The sequence below is a fragment of the Setaria italica genome, chromosome VI, assembly GCF_000263155.2.
Source record: "Setaria italica strain Yugu1 chromosome VI, Setaria_italica_v2.0, whole genome shotgun sequence".
Classification (NCBI taxonomy): Eukaryota; Viridiplantae; Streptophyta; class Magnoliopsida; order Poales; family Poaceae; genus Setaria; species Setaria italica.
The window spans coordinates 30,856,789-30,876,849 of NC_028455.1; the positions used below are offsets into that span (position 1 = coordinate 30,856,789).

General features: G+C 45.0%; 2 protein-coding genes, 1 long non-coding RNA gene and 1 pseudogene across 4 annotated transcripts; 3 read left to right on the forward strand and 1 right to left on the reverse strand.

Moving 5' to 3' along the window:
- LOC101777498 overlaps window positions 1-6,670 on the forward strand; it is a 10,562-nt pseudogene extending 3,892 nt beyond the window's left edge.
- Window positions 708-1,034, forward strand: LOC111255687. Its single transcript, XR_002678259.1, has 3 exons — window positions 708-721; window positions 806-863; window positions 964-1,034. It is a non-coding gene; the product is annotated as an uncharacterized LOC111255687 (long non-coding RNA).
- A 1,957-nt stretch (window positions 6,671-8,627) lies between the features above and the next one.
- Window positions 8,628-11,837, reverse strand: LOC101777908. The gene is made up of 5 exons (XM_004973638.4): window positions 10,563-11,837; window positions 10,431-10,483; window positions 9,763-9,907; window positions 9,357-9,665; window positions 8,628-9,267 (listed from the first exon to the last, which is right to left on the reverse strand). Exons 4-5 carry the CDS (start codon window positions 9,663-9,665, stop codon window positions 8,764-8,766), a joined length of 813 nt encoding a protein of 270 aa, XP_004973695.1. The 5' UTR covers window positions 9,763-9,907; window positions 10,431-10,483; window positions 10,563-11,837; the 3' UTR covers window positions 8,628-8,763.
- Window positions 11,838-14,606: 2,769 nt separating this feature from the next.
- LOC101778303 (DNA mismatch repair protein Msh6) lies at window positions 14,607-18,697 on the forward strand. 2 transcript variants are annotated; one of them, XM_004973640.2, is made up of 8 exons: window positions 14,607-14,898; window positions 15,957-16,119; window positions 16,510-16,595; window positions 16,695-16,737; window positions 16,816-16,872; window positions 16,967-17,024; window positions 17,431-18,137; window positions 18,233-18,697. In XM_004973640.2, the coding sequence occupies exons 2-8, from the start codon at window positions 15,973-15,975 to the stop codon at window positions 18,263-18,265; spliced, it is 1,131 nt and encodes a 376-aa protein (XP_004973697.1). In that variant the 5' UTR covers window positions 14,607-14,898; window positions 15,957-15,972; the 3' UTR covers window positions 18,266-18,697. The 2 variants fall into 2 exon arrangements, with proteins under 2 accessions (XP_004973697.1, XP_004973696.1); XM_004973639.2 differs by having other exon boundaries at window positions 14,609-14,898; window positions 18,228-18,697.
- Window positions 18,698-20,061: the final 1,364 nt, after the last annotated feature.

A 20,061-nucleotide genomic window follows, 5' to 3' on the forward strand; every position in this document is an offset into this window, starting at 1 on the left:
TGACGCATGACTCGTTTTAGATGGGCACAAGCACCTCACCTGTATGGAGCTATGGTTAGATTCCATCGTGAGAAACATGACCAACCAAGATAGGATAAGCATGTACAGGGCACGTTTGGTAGTTTTGCCTTTTCAGCCTCGGCAAGATAAAGCTTGCCAATGAAGGAGAGCGGTTCTGACTCGCTCAGCTTCGCATGTAAAAACCTTGAGAGCTCAAGCCCTGAGACAGCTAGCTAACCAACCAAACTAGTCTATCCAGCGCCTATCTTGCAGCCAGCAAGCATACCAAACGTGCCCATGGATTCTCGTTTGATGCTGCTGTTGTATTTGGATCGAGTAGAGATGGCACGCGCGTGAATAATCGAATGAATCCAAAGCGCCCAAGGGACTGGAGCCACGGGGAGCCGGTTATTTGGGCTCCGGCTCCATCGGTAGGCTTGTCTTAGCGGGTTTTCCGGGGCTCCAGATGGCTTCGGCAGTGAAGCCATTTTGACTTCCCCGTTTGGTAGAGCTCCTTCAGAAGCTGGTGAAGAAGCCCTCGACGGAGCCGTGCCAAAGAGGACCCAAGAAGCTGCCCAGTGTTTACAACTGAACGGCAGAGGCATCCTTCGAACTTCGGATCCGCCATGGCTGCCGCTTCTCCCCTCGTCTCCCTCCTCCCCCTCCTCCTGGCTACAAATGCCATCTACTGCGACGAAGACGACTGCTACGACCTCCTCGGGTACCATCCGCTTCCTCCTCCCCTCCATTCATTACCTTTGTTTCTTGGTTCCTTCTCCCGCTCAAGAATCGTTGCGCGCCGCAGGCTTGGACGCGAACGCGTCAGAGATCAAGAAAGCCCACTACAAGCTCGCCCTCAAACAGTGAGTTCCTCCCGCTTTCCTCGTTTCTTGCCCCCTGATTCCGCCCTTCCCCAATTCGACCCAATGCCGACCGTTTCTTAGAATGCTCTGCACTGTGCAGCCATCCGGACAAGAACCCTGATCCGGAGTCGCGGAAGCTCTTCGTCAAGATCGCCAATGCTTACGAGGTCTGGCCTGGACATTCCTGCCCATTTCAGTCTTGCTTGTAGTTTACGTATCTTCCTGACATGACTGAGTGATTTGTGGCGCCCAAGATTAGTGTCTAATTCCATGCATCACTGTCAATTTGCGCAAGATTATCACCTGCACCGATATGTTTATGAATTGCGTCCATGAAATCTTGCTCAAATCGGTACAGTAACCACGGTATCTGAAATGCTGCTCCAAAATGGTCAGCACTCGTTAAGGTATGAAACCTGTAGTAGGAGCTAATTGAACTATATGTCATGGATGCTTCTTAATTGAGTAAAGATCACAAAACCGCAGGTAATCTGACAGTTCCTTTTCCCAAGTTCATTCACTGTTGTCTGAGATGAGTAGATGACATAACCACATCATCTTCTGTTCTCTCATAAAAATGAGACACCAAATGCATGGCTCCTTGATATATGTCCTTAAATTGCAATTTGTGACAGTTTTTCCTACATACTTTACTATGTGAAATTTAATCTTAATTTATTTGAGATTGACACCTGAGAGTGTTAGTTTTGTTCTTTGAGGTTTGATTGAAGAACTCATTTTCCTGAGTGATCAGTGCTGATATGAAATCGTTAATAAATGAGTTATGGTGGCCCATGGCAAGACACCAGAATTGAGATTGTGCTGGTCATATTGCTTAGCTGCTCAAGAAGCCAAGGAGTTATCATCTCTGGAATCTGGATAAATAGTTGATATAACATTTGCAAATAGCTTGGCATGTTGTCCATGTTGTTCAGATGACTGAACTTACAAAACCAACTTTCTTTACAGCTGGCCCAAATAATTTGTGAAAATTTGTATCTCCTTCCTAATATGGAATTGTAATAAACATCAAATTATTGATCTTGCATGTTGAAATTAATTAGTTCCTCTGTGAAGCGCATTGCTGTTGACTGCTACTTGCATCTTGCCATGCCCTTTGTTTGGTTTGTAAACTTTGTATCTTTGAATTGCTATTTCCCCCTAATTTTGCCCCCTCCAAATGTTTTTGGCTCCTGATTTATTCTATTTTTTTTATCCATCAGATTCTAAAAGATGAATCCACTAGGGAGCAGTATGACTATGCCATTGCGCATCCGGAGGAGGTAAACATGCATTCCCTTGCTGTCATTAAAGGGAGTGTAACTGTGCTATTATCAACTCTTCATCATCCCATAAAATTATTTCTATTTTCAATAATTAGAAACATTTTGACTTATAAAGTTTAGCCACCTTTTCACATCCTGTGGTCACGCCCTATGCCACTTCTTCGAGCTACATCTACCAGATGTCCAGATCAACTCTTTATACGAGTGAAGCACACTTAATTAAACCTTTAGTTTTTTCAGAACTCAGTAAGCACATATATAAAAGAGCGAACATTATTGTTCCTTATAGTTCCATCCTCAGTACTTGCCAGAAGTTTTTTCATCATTGCTTGCTAGATTGCTTGTTATGTATTCATATGAACCTAGAGGTTCCATTGGAACCATGTCAATCCTTTTAGTGGCTAAAGTGCTAAGGATATCTTGCTTTGTCTGTTGCATGTTTTGAAGGAGCAATAGTTGATACAGCTCTTTCCATGTTGGGAACACTGTTCTCAACTAGACCTTTACTTCCTCCAATCAAAAATATATAAGTTCATTCGGACATCGACATGATCTTCAATATGCCATTTTGACTAGTAATAGCTATAAAAATATTAACTTCAATGGAAATTTTTACATATTATGAGATTACTTTTTATGATAAATCTCGTAACATTGTGGAATAGCAGATGTTATGCCACATATGTACTCTTTCAGCTTATTACACATGCAACATATTTACATGCTATATCTAGTTTTTTTGGTTAACTCAATTAGTTTTCTATCACAAAGATTCATCATGGGCTTAAGTTTGATTTTGAGAATATATAGATATCAGTTTTTCTGGAAAATAGTTATTTACATTGAACAGACCTAACTTTTTCGTTTAAAAAAAAATGGATCCGCGTTACCTGAGAACCAGAGCATTTGAATTCAGATACCCAATATTGCCCCCAAATAATTATTCCAATCCAAGCAATTTCCACAAGATTTCATACCTGGCAATTATAAAGATAAAATCTATTTAAGATTGGTTCTATGATTTTGTCTTTAACATCTGTGCACTGTTACTGACAGCCAATTGTGTGTATTGTTTATTGGCCATTTCAGGTTTTTTACAACACAGCTCAGTACTGTAGGGCATACTATGGACATAAAACAGTTAGATTTTTGTATCCATAAAAAGTTTGTGCAGCAATGTTCTCCATAAATTTGATAGTATTGCAACTAACTGCACTGCCTGTCTGTGTAGGATCCTCGTGCTGTGTTGATTGGTCTTCTTCTAATTGTTTCAGCATTTCAATTCATAAATCAGATGACAAGGTATAACCAGGTATGGACATGGAATACAAAGACAAATATAAGGTTGCAGTTATTTTAGATGTGATTTGTATTGGTTGTTTATGAACCAAATATTCAACACATTCAGAATTTCAATGCTAACAGACAACAGGCTCTGAGAACTTTGTACATACTATCACTATCAATTATGCTTCAAAATAGTAGATATAGTTTTTAGAAATGTATCCATTACTGTTCTACAAGTTTGACAATTTTCCTTTCCTTTTCAGGGTTTCCACCTTATTTCTATTGAACCTTTTACCATCTCAATTTCCTGGCATTTAAAGTTTTAAACCGTACACATTGTTTTGATCTTGGAAAACATATTAACTTTTATACTTTGTTTTCATTCGTGTTAATCTTTTACTGTAATTTTTCTCTAACCAATATTGATTTTGAAGAACTCATATGTTTAATTGGGAAGCTTTGCAACTAGAGAACTGTCTTATAGATTATTTATCTCCATATGCCCAAGTGTCATGACTGTCAACACAAAACATATGGTCTTGTATCCTTTGCCCATCTACAATATAAGACACAACCAAGTGATTGAGCGTTACATCACAATGCAACAATGGTGCAAACATTGAAACTCTAATGCCCTTATTGTAGGCCATAGAAAGTGTCAAGCAAACTCCTGCTTACAGAAATAGGTTAAAAGCATTGGAGTTTGAGCGAACAGGAGGAATTGCTAACAAAAAGAAGGGTCACAAGCAGGCAGATAAGTAAGAACTGATAGGCTTGATTTCCTTTTTGCCCTATTTTGTTGAGTCAAGGCTGCTTTTCAGCTTTGGTTAATAGGTTGCAAAAGTTTAAAGACGTGTTTGCATATTTTCAATTTGATGTTGCATTCTTTTTTTAAAAAAAGAAAGGCTTGGTAGATTCCTTTGCTTTTCAATTTCTTTGTTATCGTAGACATGGTGTTTTCAGAAAGGTACATGCTGATATCATGGTGCAGTTCTGGATTTGCAAATTAATTTTTCTCTCTACTGATCCCCCCGTTTTTAATTTGGAGGGCATAGTTTTCTTTGGCTCAAAAAGCAATGAGGTAGCTAATGTGATCAAATTGGCCCCATTAATTCTTAAGAATGCATGCAGCTCTGTTCTCTGGTTTGCCTCTTTCTCCGCATACAGTCACGCAGGTCACCGGATATTAATGAGTCCATAGCATACGCATAACTGCCAGTCTCTTTGGAAGAATCAAATTGCTTTGCATGCACATGGAGTTAGTAGGGGTATAGATGTCCATGAGTGATTTGTAAACTGAACATGCCTATCAAAACTGAACAGCCAACAGAAAAAAATAAGGCTGAACAGAGGGAATATATTTATGTGCTGTCTTTCATATTATGAAAGGTGTTCCCTAGTGCCTAATTTTCTGTCATGTATCAGTTTGTATTTAGTTTCTGGTACTGGGTATTAATAGCTTTCTTTCTTATAATTGCCTTTTCTTTTCTCTGATGTAGGAAGGCTGAAGAAGAGGTCAGTAATGAAGTTGAATTGCAAATCCATGGTGTCGAGAAACCATCTGTCTGGAGGCTCTATGGTGTCCAGTTTATACTTTTGCCTTATTCCATTGGCAAGGTCAGTTCATGACTTCGTGTCTTCTAAATTTGCGTGTTTTGAGCTGAGCAAATTGCATAGTACCCTCCTTCAACTTCAACCCTCTGGACATACCTGCTCTTGTTTGGAAATTTTGACATGAAGCATACTGACTGAATCACATTTAACTTTTCTTGTGGCAGGTGCTTACTTGGGAGATTTGTTGGTTTTGGAGATACTGGATAAAGAAATTGCCATATGCATGGGAGTATGCTTGCTACTTGACTCAGACTTCACTCAAGATACCTGCCGGTACATGGAAAAATATTGGTAATTGCAATTTTATCTAACTAATGTGGAATTCAGTTATGGGCAAGGTTATGCAAGCAACCGTTGTACTAGGGGCAGTATCCTAGATATCGGGCTGAATTTTGCCGTGGCCAATGGGAGTATATGCTAATGGCACAACGAGAGGGAGAGGGAGAGGGATAGGGCTTTGTTATTGCTCAAACCAAAAATAATGATGCTTAACCTGTATTGATAGGTAGCTTGCTTAACAATACCATGGTATAACTTGAATTACAAATGCTAACAAATAAAGATATAATAAACCCTACTGCTGAGAAGGCCCTAACTTACTGAGGTTAGGCTATTGGGGCCTGGGGTGTGCTTGCCACTTCCTCCTCCAGTGCATTTTGCGGTAGTAAATCTAGAGCAGTACAGTCTTTGTTATACCAACTAGTTAAATGCTGGGTAAACGATGTTTTGCTTATCTTACATTGTAAGTTTAAGGGCTACAAATCAAGTATTGCCCACTGCTGGATTTTGGTCACTGCTAAGGTACATGTTTGGCATGTTCTTTTTGCTGTTTGGCAAAAGGCTTGGAGAACTTCATTGGTGTAGGGAATAATGTAGTCCTAACAGCAAAATACTCACCATATAATTATGTCCAACTACTTAACTGGCTAGAACTTTATTTTAGGGCCTGGGGCACTTGTCAGTGTGACTATGCTGCATACTCTTCGTAGCGTTATTTGTTTGCATTCATGGAATGATGATAGCCTGTGTCTGATATACTGTGTGTTTCAGATGAACCTAGGAAAGATGACCTCGTGACTGAGACGCCTTAGGGAGAAGAGCTACATGGAGAGGTACATTGCGGTGACAGGGAAGGAATCAAAGTGTAGGAGGTGGCTAGCTGTATAACATTTTTCAACCAGAGATTACGGGGAGGTCTTGGTAACACAGCATGTAGATCAGCGTGTTGGAAGGAAAGGAAGCACACAGACAACTCAGGCCTGATTTCGCCAACAGCGGATTGCTTGGGGGATCACAGTGGTTGTGATCTTCAGAACGCACCAATGGTCCAGAACAAAGAAGCATAGAAGTTTTATTTGTTACACTGTGAAACAGATTGTAATTACATATTTACATAGTTGAACGTCTAGGATAAATCCGTATACAGCATATGTACATCGGATATTTGTTTCCTTTTTCCAAAACAATTTTTGCGGGCGTAGAAATTAACAGCCCGTTCGGCAGCCAGCTGCCTGGCTGCGCTGCTGGCTTCAGCTGCAAGCGGCGGTAGAAGCAGCTGGCCACCGCTGCTTGCTGCTACTAGATTCTTGCGGCTGTTTTTCCTACCGCGGCTGTTTTTCCTATTGTTGCGCTGCTACATTTCAAATTTAAATTTGTAACGGTGAAAAAATTAAATTTGTAACGGTGAAAGGATCAAATAAATTCAATTTTTTGGTGCAAACGAACCAAATAAATTCAATTTTTTGGTGCAAACGAACCCACTACATCGAAGCTACTAACGTACACAATAAGCCACACACTAAAATAACATATTACGCACCAATTGCTTGCATACAACACAAGCATACACACATACGTATACATCTACATCAAAGAGATTCTTGTTGTGATCCAATCTCGTACACTGGCTCAGGAGTACGTATACATCTACATCAAAGAGATTCCTGTCGTGATCCAATCTCGTACACTGGCTCAGGAGTAGCATTTGCTGTGACCCATGCAGACACCCCGTAGTTTGGAGTTCGTGCCATGTTCGAACCTGCAGTACTTGCATCGGCACGGTCCAACAAATAATTATATAGTGCGAAACAAGCAATAACGATCTTCGTTTGCCTCTCTCGATCATAGAATGGAACTTGCCGCAAAATATGCCACCTGGATTTGAGCACGCCAAAAGCCCGTTCGACAACATTGCGAAGACTGGAATGGTAAAAGTTGAATTTCTCCTCCAAACTTTCAGCCGCTCTTCTGCTGAATTCCTCCAAATGGTACCTGGTACTTCATATGGCCCTAGATAGTCTTCACGAACTGCGTAACCCGAGTCCACCAAATAATATCTTCCTACAGAACATCAAACATATTCACCATTAGTGCACCAACTTTTACAATTGTTGCGTCATGTGCGTAATTAGGCAAGTACCATACCTGGAGGTGGATGCGGGTACTTCGGTGTCTCCATACACTCCCGCAACACCGACATGTCATGATTGGACCCTGCCCTCCCCGCTCCTGCATACGTGAACCGCATGTCCATATCCACTATCGCTAACACATTAAAGCTTGTCCACCCTTTTCTATTAATGAAATCCAAACAGGACTCACGCCCGACCTGTACGGGAACGTGGGTTCCATCTAGAGCACCTATACACCCATCAAAGAACGGTGCACATTGGTTCAGCCTATGATTAACCTTGGAGTACGCAGGATCCTTTGGAGCGATTACCGTCTGGGCAAATGAAAACATTACATCTGCCACATGCGCCATCTTCCTATTGATTGTGTCCAAACTCCGCTCAAATCTATCTGTAATTTGACGAGAAGCCTGTTGTGTCGCACAAGCCCAGACGAACATACGCAAAGCCTCAATAGATTCGACCCCTTGTGACGATTGCAACTCATGATTGTTAACCAAGATGTCATGCAACTGAAGGAACGCGTCGGGATACATACGAAAATTGTCGTAGCACCTCCAGCTTTCCCGCATATTGAGCTCAACCTATTGCCGTCCGGTCATGCGTGGCAACTCCACTGGCGGGTTCACCACAGGAGGTGGCCTTCTGTTCACCTCCACATATGCTGCTACAGATACTTCTACACTCGCCAGCTGGTACATGATGGAGCTGGAATCACTGCCGGTGTCACTATTTGATTCCTCAGCACTACTCAAACTTGAATGAACCTGTGCATGCACAAACAAAGGGGGATCAATCAACAAAGCCTACACATTACTAGTTGCACCAAAATTTACAGATGAATTTGTTTCAAACCTGTCAAGCGTCCTCGCTTTCCTTCAGGATTGGCAAGCGTCCTCCTTTTCCTTCAGGTTCACCAGACAAGTAACCAATCCTCCTCCTGGGACGCTTGCTGAGGGCCTCCAATGGCCTCCCCACCTTCCTTCAGGTTTACCAGAATAAAACCAATCCTCCTCCTGGAATGCCTGCTGAGGGCCTCCAATGGGCTCCCCACCTTCCTATCAAAGGACGTAGACAACAGACATTAAAATTCCTCGTCACTGTTAAGACAAGCGTTGTGACACAAGTTAAAAAATGTGGTCATGTAGTACAGATCATGGGCGACATTGAACCTGAAAAAAAAATTTAACTTGCATTACAACACAATGTTCATGGCACAGGACACGTTACATAAGCAAATATTATTGTTTCAACCCATCAGTACACATCACTAGAATAAAACAAAGTCATGCCACAATCACTCTACTTATTCTCCCTATCCCAGTTGAATTGGATCCAATTCACTCGGCCCTCTTTCATTTTCATCTTCGTGAAGGCCCTCCGATACACTGCATTCTTACATAAATAAAGTGCCTGATAATACAGCTCAGACCCCTCCTCGATACCATCTTCTTCTATAAGCTGCATTGCACGGTCCAGTTCCTCCTGCTCACGGTCGCCACGTTTCTGGCTTCTCGTTGCCACAGTTTCAGAAAGTTCTCTGACATAGTCCTCCAAGCTACCACTTTTCTTTTTCGGAGGACTGTCAACAGAGATTTTCCGGGTTGGCCTTTTGGATAAGTTACGAGCACTACTAGCAGCCATGGGGTCCATGTAGAAGTCATGTGCATTGGCCTCAGTCCCCACGCTAGGTGTCGCCTCACGAATACCTCCTGCCGTCAGCAAGGTGCCCTTGTCTTGGGTGTCACGACCGTACAACATGTACAATTCGTCGAGGAACGGGGGTAGCTTAGCAGAACTCGTTTCCTGCAATAATGAACAGAACATGTTAGTAACAAAAATATGTTGGTGCACATAAGATAAGCAATAAGTTATGGTACTGTCAAAGGACGTACCCCTTCATTGTCATCCCAAAAGCTGGAATCAGCAGCAACGCTACCAGTTTCTTTGTCACGGCCTAAACCAGATTGGGCTTGCATGTCCTTCCAGCTCTGGAATGCTCTCCGCATGGCGTTCAGCTTGTTCTGCAGCTGCTTGCTGCCCAAATTCAGACCAGTCTGTTGTTTGAAGTTGCGGTACACGTGCTGCCATCCCAACTTAGTTAGGCACCTGTTACTCCAATTGAATTGGTTCTTCTCAGCAATGCACAGGTCCAGCAATATTTTCGTTGTGGCCTCATTCCAGTTGGGATGGCTGCAAACCATCTGAGTAGACAGCAGTTGCAATTATATTGCAACGAAGGAAGGAACAGCAGGAGGCATAAAAGTAAACAATTTCAACAGTAATGGATATGTCACTTGCCTTAGCAGCTGTTTTGGCACGTTTGTGACGGAAACTGTACGGACAGACGGGTGGGGGAGAGCACGAAGAAGTGGATGACGATGCCAGTGTGGGCACCGTAGGTAGTTCGTCACGGGTGGGCTGCTACTAGGCTTGTAGCAGACGCCTGGAAAAAGGTTAAAAAAAGCAGACACATTACTTATGTTGAGTGTGTTATATAAAGGTTTGCACATTCCAGAGGAAGAATATGCTGCAAGCATAATGCACACAAGTGCTAACTTCATGAATATGGACAATAGCATGCTAAGTTTCAACCAACTCGAGTTATAGCAGCAGTTTGAATGAAGCACAGGACAACAGAAGAAATATGACATCGTAATGAAACCCATAACTCAACAAAAGAAGAGATCAGTACGAGCAAATGACATGGACAGAACGTGTATGGCTAATTTTCATCGCACGACATCACAGTATAAAAATGGATCATGTGTACCCAAGTAGCAATAGAAAGCTAACAATTTACAGTGCTAATGCACAGAACAGCAAAGCAGCCCCAGGTCCACAGGCATGTTCGCGGCTTTTGTTGAAAGCAGGCATCATGGATCATAATCACAGGCAATCCAGCAGTAAAGCATGTTCACGAAGCAGTAGAAGAGTAAGGGCTCTACATTAAGGAAGGCAGGAGTTACCAGAACGAAGTCAAGAATCTGTTGCCCCACCCAACTGAATGTGAACCATGAACCTGCAAAACAGTGGAAAATGAACTCAGGCAAGTACCAGAAGCACCCCTATCGCTAACAAAAATAGTGCAGAAGGCTTACGTGGATGTAGAAGGGAGGCTTCGTCAGGGGACGGCAGTGGCACGGCTTGGATGCGGTGGATGGTGGATCCGGGTGACCTCCTCCAGCTTTAGTTGGCAGGCGACCGGGGGTCGGGGGTGGGGGGGCACGGTGAAGGTCGCGGCGGCGGAGAGCCCGGATCCCGGCTGTCGTGCTAGGCGGCGACCAGGATCCCTGGCGGCCACGTTCACCCCGGTGCCGCAGCGCTGCAGTGGGGCCGAATAGTCCGCCGCCGGCGCGGAAGAGGCCTCCCGTGGTGGATCTACCCGATTTGTGCCGCTTGACCGACGGAGGAAGGCAACCGCCGGGGACGGAGCAGGAGGGGCCGACGACGGCGGAGAGCAGGCGAGATTTGGGAGCGACGGCGGCGGCGAGCGGGCGAGCGCGACGGAGCGGGCGAGAGAGGGAGCGACGGCGGCGGCGAGCGGGCGAGCGCGACGGAGCGGGCGAGACGAGGGAGCGATGGCGGCGGAGAGCGGGCGAGCGCGAGGAAGCGGGCAAGATTTGGGAGCTACGGCGGCGTAGAGCGGCCGAGCGCGAGGGAGCGGGCGAGGCGATGGACCGACGGCGGCAGAGAGCGAGCGAGCGGAGGGAGCGACGGCGGCAGATCGAGAGCGAGAGCGAGCGACCGGGCGAGGGCGAGAGCGAGACGAATGGTTCAGGACAGGAGGCGAGAGGAAGCAAAACTGACGCGTCTTACGTCGGTGCCAGCAGCCAATCGAACGGTTTCTACTGAACCAGCCGAACGGCTGGGCTTTTCAGCCCAGCCGAAAAAAGCCCAGCCGACTGTTTCAGCCCACGGGCTGTAAAACGGAAGAGCATTTATACATGTGTACAGGTCAGGCAAGCACCCACCGCCGCTCGGCCAGATCTCGCTCGTGGCCGCGGGTACAACTGGGAATGGAAAATGAGGTTGCGGCACGCTAACTGAGTGGCCGGAGCGACGAGGGGTGGTGAGTCAATGAAGATGCCGTGGTACCTGTTGGAGCTAGTACACCTCACCCCGCAGGAGCCGCACCGCGCTCGCCGGTCAACGGAGCCGCCCGCTCCCCTCGGACGCGCCCGATCGCCAGGCCACTGGAGCCGCGGCTCGTCTCGCACACTCGGGTCGCCGGAGCCGGCGCTCCCATCGGACGCGCTGCCTGCCAAGCCACCGCAACCGTCGAAGCAGCAGGACCCATCGAGTTTCCCGGGAGCATTGCTTATCTAGGAACATGATGTGGAGCGCTTCCAAAAGAACAACGAGAGGCCACACCTGTGGATCAGAACGACGGAGCTTCGGCCCGTGGAGGCCTGAAGACATTTCAATTTTTATAAGCTCGTGGGTCCCACTTCCAAACCCAAACCCAATCCAGATCATGCCAAATAACGGATTGCATTTCCAATCTCTTTTCCCAATCCATAACCCACGTCTCATATCCCATCTTATATCCATTTCCCTTCCCCAATCACTACCCAAACGCCACCAGAGAGCAAATGGCGGCTGCGTTCCGTGCCTACCTGGTGGTGGTGGGGAAAGAGAGAAAAACGTTGGAGCAAAGGTTAGGCGTGGTGGGCTAGATGGGCCAGCAAAAGGTAGCCCATTGCATTCTCATGGGCTAGCGGCGGCCTACTGACGACCCGCATGTGACCATAGTCGTCAGTCTCGTCATTGGCCGGTCATCTGCTGCTCCTGTGTCGTCGTCGTCCTCTCCAACCCCCAACTCCCATCCACCACTCAACTGGTACTCGCTCAGCGTGGAGGAGTGGAGATCTATCCGGTTCGGGGCCGTCTTCGTTTGCTGAATCCGCTTTCTTGGATGGATTTTCCTGTGGGTGAATTTGTTTACAGTAGAATTTGGCTAGCTTGTTTATTTAATAGGCCAAATTAATTAATTGCTGGCAGAGTTGATTAATTGGCAAGGTGCTGTGACTCTCAGGCTGTACGTACTGCATATGTATGTTTGGAAGGAGCAATGTGCATCAGGGGTCAAGATTTCAGTACGTCATTAAGCAATGGAGGCTCCGATTGGTGATCATAGAAGGAAGGCAACCCGTGCGTGCATACATTGAGGATTTCTATATTTTCTGGTCGCTGGTGTACATGGTTTCATATTTGAATGGGAGAAGAGGATTAGATATAGAATATATTGTAATTGATTAAACTATCCAGGAGATATAAACATGCTTGTATAAATAAAGTTCTTGTTGCCGTAGACTAGGCTTACCTTATATGTCACGAGGCTTACCCCTGTAAGCAACGAGGTACATGACCGATTGTTTCTCTCTCTACCAATCAATCAACATAATACAATATCTTTACCTTTGCATCTACATTTTCTAGCACAGTAGCTTGTAGTTCTTGCCGAGCCCTCGTAGCCCTAGAGTTTGGTCGATTTTTGCTGTTTTGCGCTGAAAAATGGTCGGCTCTTCTCCACGAAAGTGAGGTATCTTTGTTGCTTTGCTCGGAAAGCAAACGTTCGTCATCGCGAAAGTACGACATTTATCGTGATGCTGGACGGATCGATTTCGTGCGGCAACAGAAATTTTCTTTTGGTGGGGGATCATTTTAACCCACCACGAGAGCACTCCAAACCCAAAACCTACTCTTTCTCTCTCCTAGGAGTGGATTCCATGGTCTTGTGGGAGATTGTTGGACGAGATCCAGTGACCCATCTCCTTTTAACTCAAAAGGGCATAGGAGTTATGTTAGGATTGAGGGTGACGAGGCGAGGCTGCGGGAACTGAGACGGGCCAACAGCGGGAGCCAGCATCTTCCTCAGTTAGCCAGTGGCGGGTTGGAGGGTGGCTTGTGGGAGGCGCCACTGTTGGCGGTCGGGGTCGGCGGTGGAAGGGGCAGTCCAAGGTTCGCTGAACCTGGATTGTGCATGCCGTCACTCCAAATCTTGCATGTGCAGCCTTGGATGTCAAGATCACATGAGTTCAGTATATTCTTCATAACTCATAACTAAATGAATCACCTATTTTACCAAAGGTTTTCCTTGAATTCCTTCAGATGTGTTACATGGGTACAGTGATAGACGTAGGATTATACAAATAGGTATACATACATTCTTAATTTTATTCTAAATATATATTATCCTATTTTAAGTAAGTGTAGACTTTATTTTCAAATGAAAAATAAAGTTTTCTTAACTGCTTGTTGAAACTAACAATCCTAAATATATAGAAGAACATAATCTTCATATGTTTTGCAAGTTGGGTTTGTTTAAATACATTTTTAACTTTTTAACTAAAATATACGTTCCACGGGTCACCACATATTTCGGAAGATATCATAGCAACTTCCAAACTTTAGTGATAAGGAAGTTGCTAGTTGATTGTCTTCGTCGAAAATTTAATAGATCGCAGTGTAGTTGTGCTAGCCAAATTACATAAATAACTAGTACTTTTATAATATTATATTTAAAAATGTTCACTTTCTTTTTAGTAGCGATGACGATATTTTTGTTAAAAAATCTTTTATCTAGAACCATCATTAAAGGAAAAAATTCTTTATATTGTTTTTATATTGTCTTGAAAGAAGTATAAATCTATTTGGTTTCAATGATATTCTAAAAGTATTCTTTACAAGGTAAAAAGTTTTAAGGTGAAAACCAACATATGTTAAGGTAATACTTTAGAAAAAAATAAAAGATTAAAAATTTCTATCAAATTTGGCCGCTCGTGCTCGTTGCACGCCCTGCCCTTGTTGCCATCCATTGGCGCCGCCTCCACCATGCACCGCCCATGCTTGTTGCGGCGCCCGTGCACGATGTCCCGCCGTGGCTTCCCGTGCTCGTTGCGAGCGCTCATCCCCACTGCGTCCATCGCTATGGCCTATCGATATCGTCAAGAAGAAGAAATAAAAAAACTAGCATTTCAAAAATGTTGATCTTTACTTTAAAAAATGTTGAATCTGTTCTAAATTATATGCAGCCTACGAAAAATGTGGATTGTACTAATTTCTTCAAAATATTAATATATATTTTGAAAAATGTTGATTATGTTATTTTCAAATGTTAGTCGAACCGGTTCGGCCCGTGCGACGGCGTTTGCTACTCTGCTGCGGTTTTCCTCCTCCCCGCGACCCATCTCCCTTCGCTCCCCCAGCGCCCGCCGCTCTCCACGCGGTCGGCCCGTGCTCCGCCCTCCACGCTCCCCTGCCCAGCTGCAGCTCGAGTCCGGCTGGTGCGGCAGCACCCTCCCTTCCCACGACTTCTCTGTTCTCTCTCAGCCTTGGTCTTCCTTTTCTAGCGGCGACGACAGGTCGAGTTGCTCTGCCCGTTGTTCGTCGAGCGACGGGCGCTTCGCCGGCGACGAACATCGTCCGACAGGGGTATGCCTGCCTATTCCCCTCCCTTACCATCCTGCTGCGCGAAATTAAACACCCAAACCCCTAACGTATGGTATTTGTATTCGGATCTGACCATGATTTTACCCAAACCTCCGTGCTGGCCGAGCTGCTCCGCCCCACGCGCCACACCTTGCAGGCCCGCAGCTCCCCGCGCCGGTCCGCGCGCGGATCTGCAACTTCACGCGCCGCTTCACATGTGTGCGTCAGGGGGAGAGGCTAGCTGCCCCGGGCACATGCGAGCTGAAGGGAGAGGGATGCCGGGAAGGGCAGGAGGTTTGGGGAGGGGAGGAAGCTCGGCGCCGGTGCGGCGGGAGCCTGCCTGTGCTCCTGGGCGGCAGCTGCGTGCGTGACTGCGTGCGGCAGCCAATGCGGCAGCAGAGAAATTGAGAAAGGGGATTGGAGTGGAGAGATGGCCCAATATTCTTGCATAGCTTCAATTTGCAGCTCCATATTTTACTTATTTCTCTTGCTATTTTATTCGTATATGCCTGAATCTTGCAATACATGGAACAATATGGATACCGGGTGAACGTGTTTGATGAAAGCAATGTTGGTGGCAGCAGTGATCTGAAATTTGATGAGATTGATATGAATAAAATATGGGAGAGTTGAATATAGGAGGGCAAATATAAGAGGGTTGTTGGAGATCATTGTGAAGTAGGAGAGAGAAACCAGATGAGAGACTCTTATTTAGGTGGAATAGGAGGTCAAAAATAGGAAGTGGGTTGGAGTTGCTCTAAATTCGATCTTTTTGCAACAGTTATTGGGTGTACATGTGTACATGTGTACACCCATGTCCTATACTGGGTCTGCCCCTGCATGGGTAGATATGCGGCTGCTTTAACAAGCATAATAAAATGAGCTGTAGCCTTTATGAAAACCGGTTTTAGCATCAGATAGGTAGTGCGGATGCCCTGATCTATCCTTGCAGTTGCAATGTTTGAAAATGATCCTTGGTAGAGTGACATCCTTTCCACTAAGCAACCAGCTCACGAAATGTACAATCTCCATAACAATTTTCTTGTTCCATGGTGATGCAGGTTTGCACTGATCGTTATGGTGAATGAAAGTGTACAGAAAGATCGTGATGTTGATGGAAGCCCACCAACTTCTCGGGTTCCAGAAATTAAGTTACGGCACAATTTTTGTTTGGGAGATGTAACATGGGTTAAGCTTGATGGATCTTCATGGTGGCCAGCCCAGGTATGTGTTATGACGCTGCACCTTGTTAGCATATCTTTTAGTGCAGAAAGTACGCTTTTCCTCTGTAACTAGGCAAAAGTTTAGATTGCTAGTGGCAAATGTCCTTGTTGCTTACTGCCCACATCGGAAGTAAACACTGGACAGATGGTAGCTTAGTAAAAGTAAACATTAAGAATCTAAATTTGGCTGGTACTATAGCTTGGCGTTTGTGTTTGAACATTAACATTGATCAACAACAATTGAAATGAACAGTGTTTACAGTTCAGGTGCCATCATCTTAGCATGCGTATAATCTGAAGTCACGACTTTTTTATTAATATTACTTGTTCTGTACTCTAGCTTCCCCTGCATCTAATTACACCCAGATTCTTTTTTTTTTCTGAATTCAAGGTCATTGATGAATCATGTGTTGGTAGCAAGCCTAAGAAGAAAGACAAGTATGATTGCCTAGTTCGGCTTTATGGCACATGTCAATAGTAAGGGATCCTATGACACATTAGTCCTTTCTTTTCTTTTCTGTAATGATACTCTTTGTGACATTCTTTTATTGTTTGTTTCTGTTATTTAACTTTCAGCTTGTACGTAGATCCTTGGAAGTCTAACTCAGAGTTTGAAATGGTATGCATAGACAATGATATGGACCTTGTTCTATAGTGGTGGTAATAAGGATTTCTCATATGAGTTCGTTGTATGCAGATGCTAAAACAAGAAAACAAGAGCGCAATGGAAACATTCCGTGAGGTGATTGAGAAGGTATGGCAGTCATCTCTACTATTTACACTAGACAGTTTACGAGTAAAAAAATTGGTATAGATCGTTGAGAAACATGTCTAATTCAATAATGCAGGAGCTGTCTTGTGATAACTCGCCCAGTGTTTATGATGAGGAAGCTGTCAACTCAAAAGGTGAAACCTTTTCTTCTTTGGTGCGCAATCTAATGCATACATGCCATGTATACTCGATATGGTGGTCCTCGTGTCAATCATTTGATTATTCATCACCCTCTCTTTTTAAGTGATTCTTGTACAAGGGTATTTTCTGTTTTATTGAATTTCTTCATTTTGATGCTATTTGGGAACATGTTATGTGGCATAGTGCTATAGTGTTTATGTAAAGACTAAAGACAATTCATTTTGTGGTTGCTTAAAGTGTCAGATGTTTTGAACAATGGTGTTATTAAATATCAGTTATGCAACATGTAATTTTATTCGCTTGTTTGTGAAATAAGTTCAATTTCGAGCTCGTTGTCAATAAAACAAATTTAATTTTGCTTCAGTTGCTATACACCTAAATTTTCTAAACTGATTTCAGGTGGTTCCACCAAAGGGACCTCAAAGAAGAACTCGTCTAGAAAAGTCAGAAAACAAGGTTTGAAGCCACAATATAGTGAAGAGGAAGACCAAGATGTTGGGAGCACTGAAACTACTGGAGTTACTGCTCGGAAAAGGAAGGGTGGACGTCTGAGACAATCAAGTTCTACTTATGATGCCATTGACAAAGCTTCTAGTGAAAGTTCAGCTGAAGGTTTAAGGAATAAGAGACAGAAGCATGGTGTTCAAAGTGCTTCAGTGGACAGAAGGGAAGGATTGAGACGATCAGCTCGTTCTGATGCCAAGCAATACTTGGATGCAGCTGAAGACAGTTCAGAACCACTCACTGATAGGCATGCAGGTGAAGATGCAACTGGAGCTTCAATGCTGGATGGAACTTCAGCTCCTCATACTGAAATAAAAGCTATGGTCAGGGATATTCTGTTCAAAGATATTATTGACAGGGAGCATGATGCTGAAATGGCTTACGTGGATGAAGTGATTAATGGAATTTGTGGTGCTACTGAGGACATCATGAGTGGTGGTGCTACTGCTTCTACGAAGGGTGGACGAGGCGTCAAGCAGAGTGGTAGTGGAGTTGAGGGTGAGTCAAGCAATGTCAGGCAAAGGCGTAGAGATGAAGCAACTGAGGACTCCTTGCAAGCAACAAGTCCAGAAACCAAGAAAGGGAATACCGATACGACCCATGTAAGTCAGACCCTGTTGCCCACCCTCCACAATTCCCAACTCCTGTTACGATCTCAAATTTTACACGCTAATTTGACGAGATTTCACCAGAGCAGGGAAGCAGTGGTGAAGACACCGGGGCAACTTAGCGCGCGCCAGATCAGGATCATGCAAAGTCTCGGCCTGATTGCTCCATCCGGATCTCCATTCGGCAGGGACAGAGCAGTTGCAACCACCAATCAACAATTCTGAATCTCTTGCGACGACCTCCAAAACAACTAGGTTCAGCGAACGATTGCTAACATTTTGCAGTCATCGGCTCGGTGCACAATGCCTGGTGCGGCTGGTAGCTCCATCTCCATGGGATATTGAATTTGAGTCGCTGCTGGCATTCAGCTTTTGAGGAACCGCCTATTTATGGTGCCTTATGTACCGGATTACATAGCAATTGTTGCTATTATCTACAGAAGACTTATAACTGATTGTAATTGCTATGCAAGCTCGATGATCGTTCAGTACTTCTGCAACTGCAGCTGCGCAAAATTGGCAAAATGTGGTGCCTATTGAATTCTTATTTGACACCCCCTGACCAAGTTACTGAGTTGCCTGAATCAGTACTGGTTTTCAGCATTTGAGGGGCAGAAGTCTTACCGTCAGAACAGAGGCGGCGATGCCAGTGACTCGACATCGCAGATGCAACCTGGTAAAAGGTGGTAGTTGTAGATGCTTGTGCACGTAGAGAGGTCTGAACTGATGGATCAAGCCCTTGTTTACTTCACTCCCAACTCCTAATTTTGGCACTATGCAAAAAGAAGATTTCCCATCACATCAAAATTGCGGTACATGCATGGAGTATTAAATATAGATGAAATTAAAAACTAATTGTACAGTTTTGTTGTACTTTGCGAGACGAATCTTTTGAGCCTAATTAGTCAATGTTTGGACAATAATTCACAAATACAAACGAAACGCTACAGTGTGCTACAGTGCCAGCACAGTAAGGGCCTGTTTGGTTTCCTTTGCTTATCCATAAGCAACTTAAAAATAAGCAAATAAGTTGCTTATAACCCAAACACTCTTACTTATAAGTTGCTTATGCATAAGCAAATAAGCAAGTTTTGAGTTGCTTATGGTTGCTTATGGGGCACTTTTACACCTCCTACCCTCATTCTCTCTCCTCTCTCCCGTCACCACTCAGGCCCACCGCCGCCGCTGCGCCCGCCGCCGGCCGCTGCCGCTCGCCGCCCACCTCCGTGCCGGCCGCCGCCGCCGCGCCCGCCGCCCGCCCGCCTCCGCGCCGGCCGCTCGCCGCCCCGCCTCCGGCCCCCCGCCTCCACGCCCCGCCGCTCCCGGCCCGCCTCCGCGCCGCCGCCTCCACCCCCCGCCTCCGCGCCCCACTGCTCCCGGCCCGCCGCCGCCTCCGCACCGCCGCCTCCGCCCCCCCCCCCTCCGCGCCAAGGACCAGGAGGTCCAGGACCCGGGTATTGACTAGGGGTAGTGGGAAATGGGATGGCAGGGGTAAATGTGTCAATAGCAGTCTCATTTATTGCAAATAAGCAACCCAAACTAAACACCTAAGACTTATAAATAAGCAACTACAATAAGCAAATAAGCATCCATAACCAAACAGATCCTAATTTTGGCACTCTCAATTTTGACAACTAAACAAGGCCCAAATCTTACGCGACCTGCCACTTGGAGATCTGCGACACCCATACGCGTCTACCGAACCTGTCGGGGTGAAACTAGACGTGTCACGTCTGCAGAGAAATTCCTATTGCCACTACATGGCTCCGTGTCAGGTCAGGACGGAGCAAAGCGGATCGAAGGCACAGGCTCGTGCTTCCTAATCCTCAGTCTCTGACCTGTGCGTTCTTCACTTCTTCGGCTGCATTTTTTAATTTCTCGGCGACTTTACAGGTTGATCTGGAGCTCCGTAGGAATC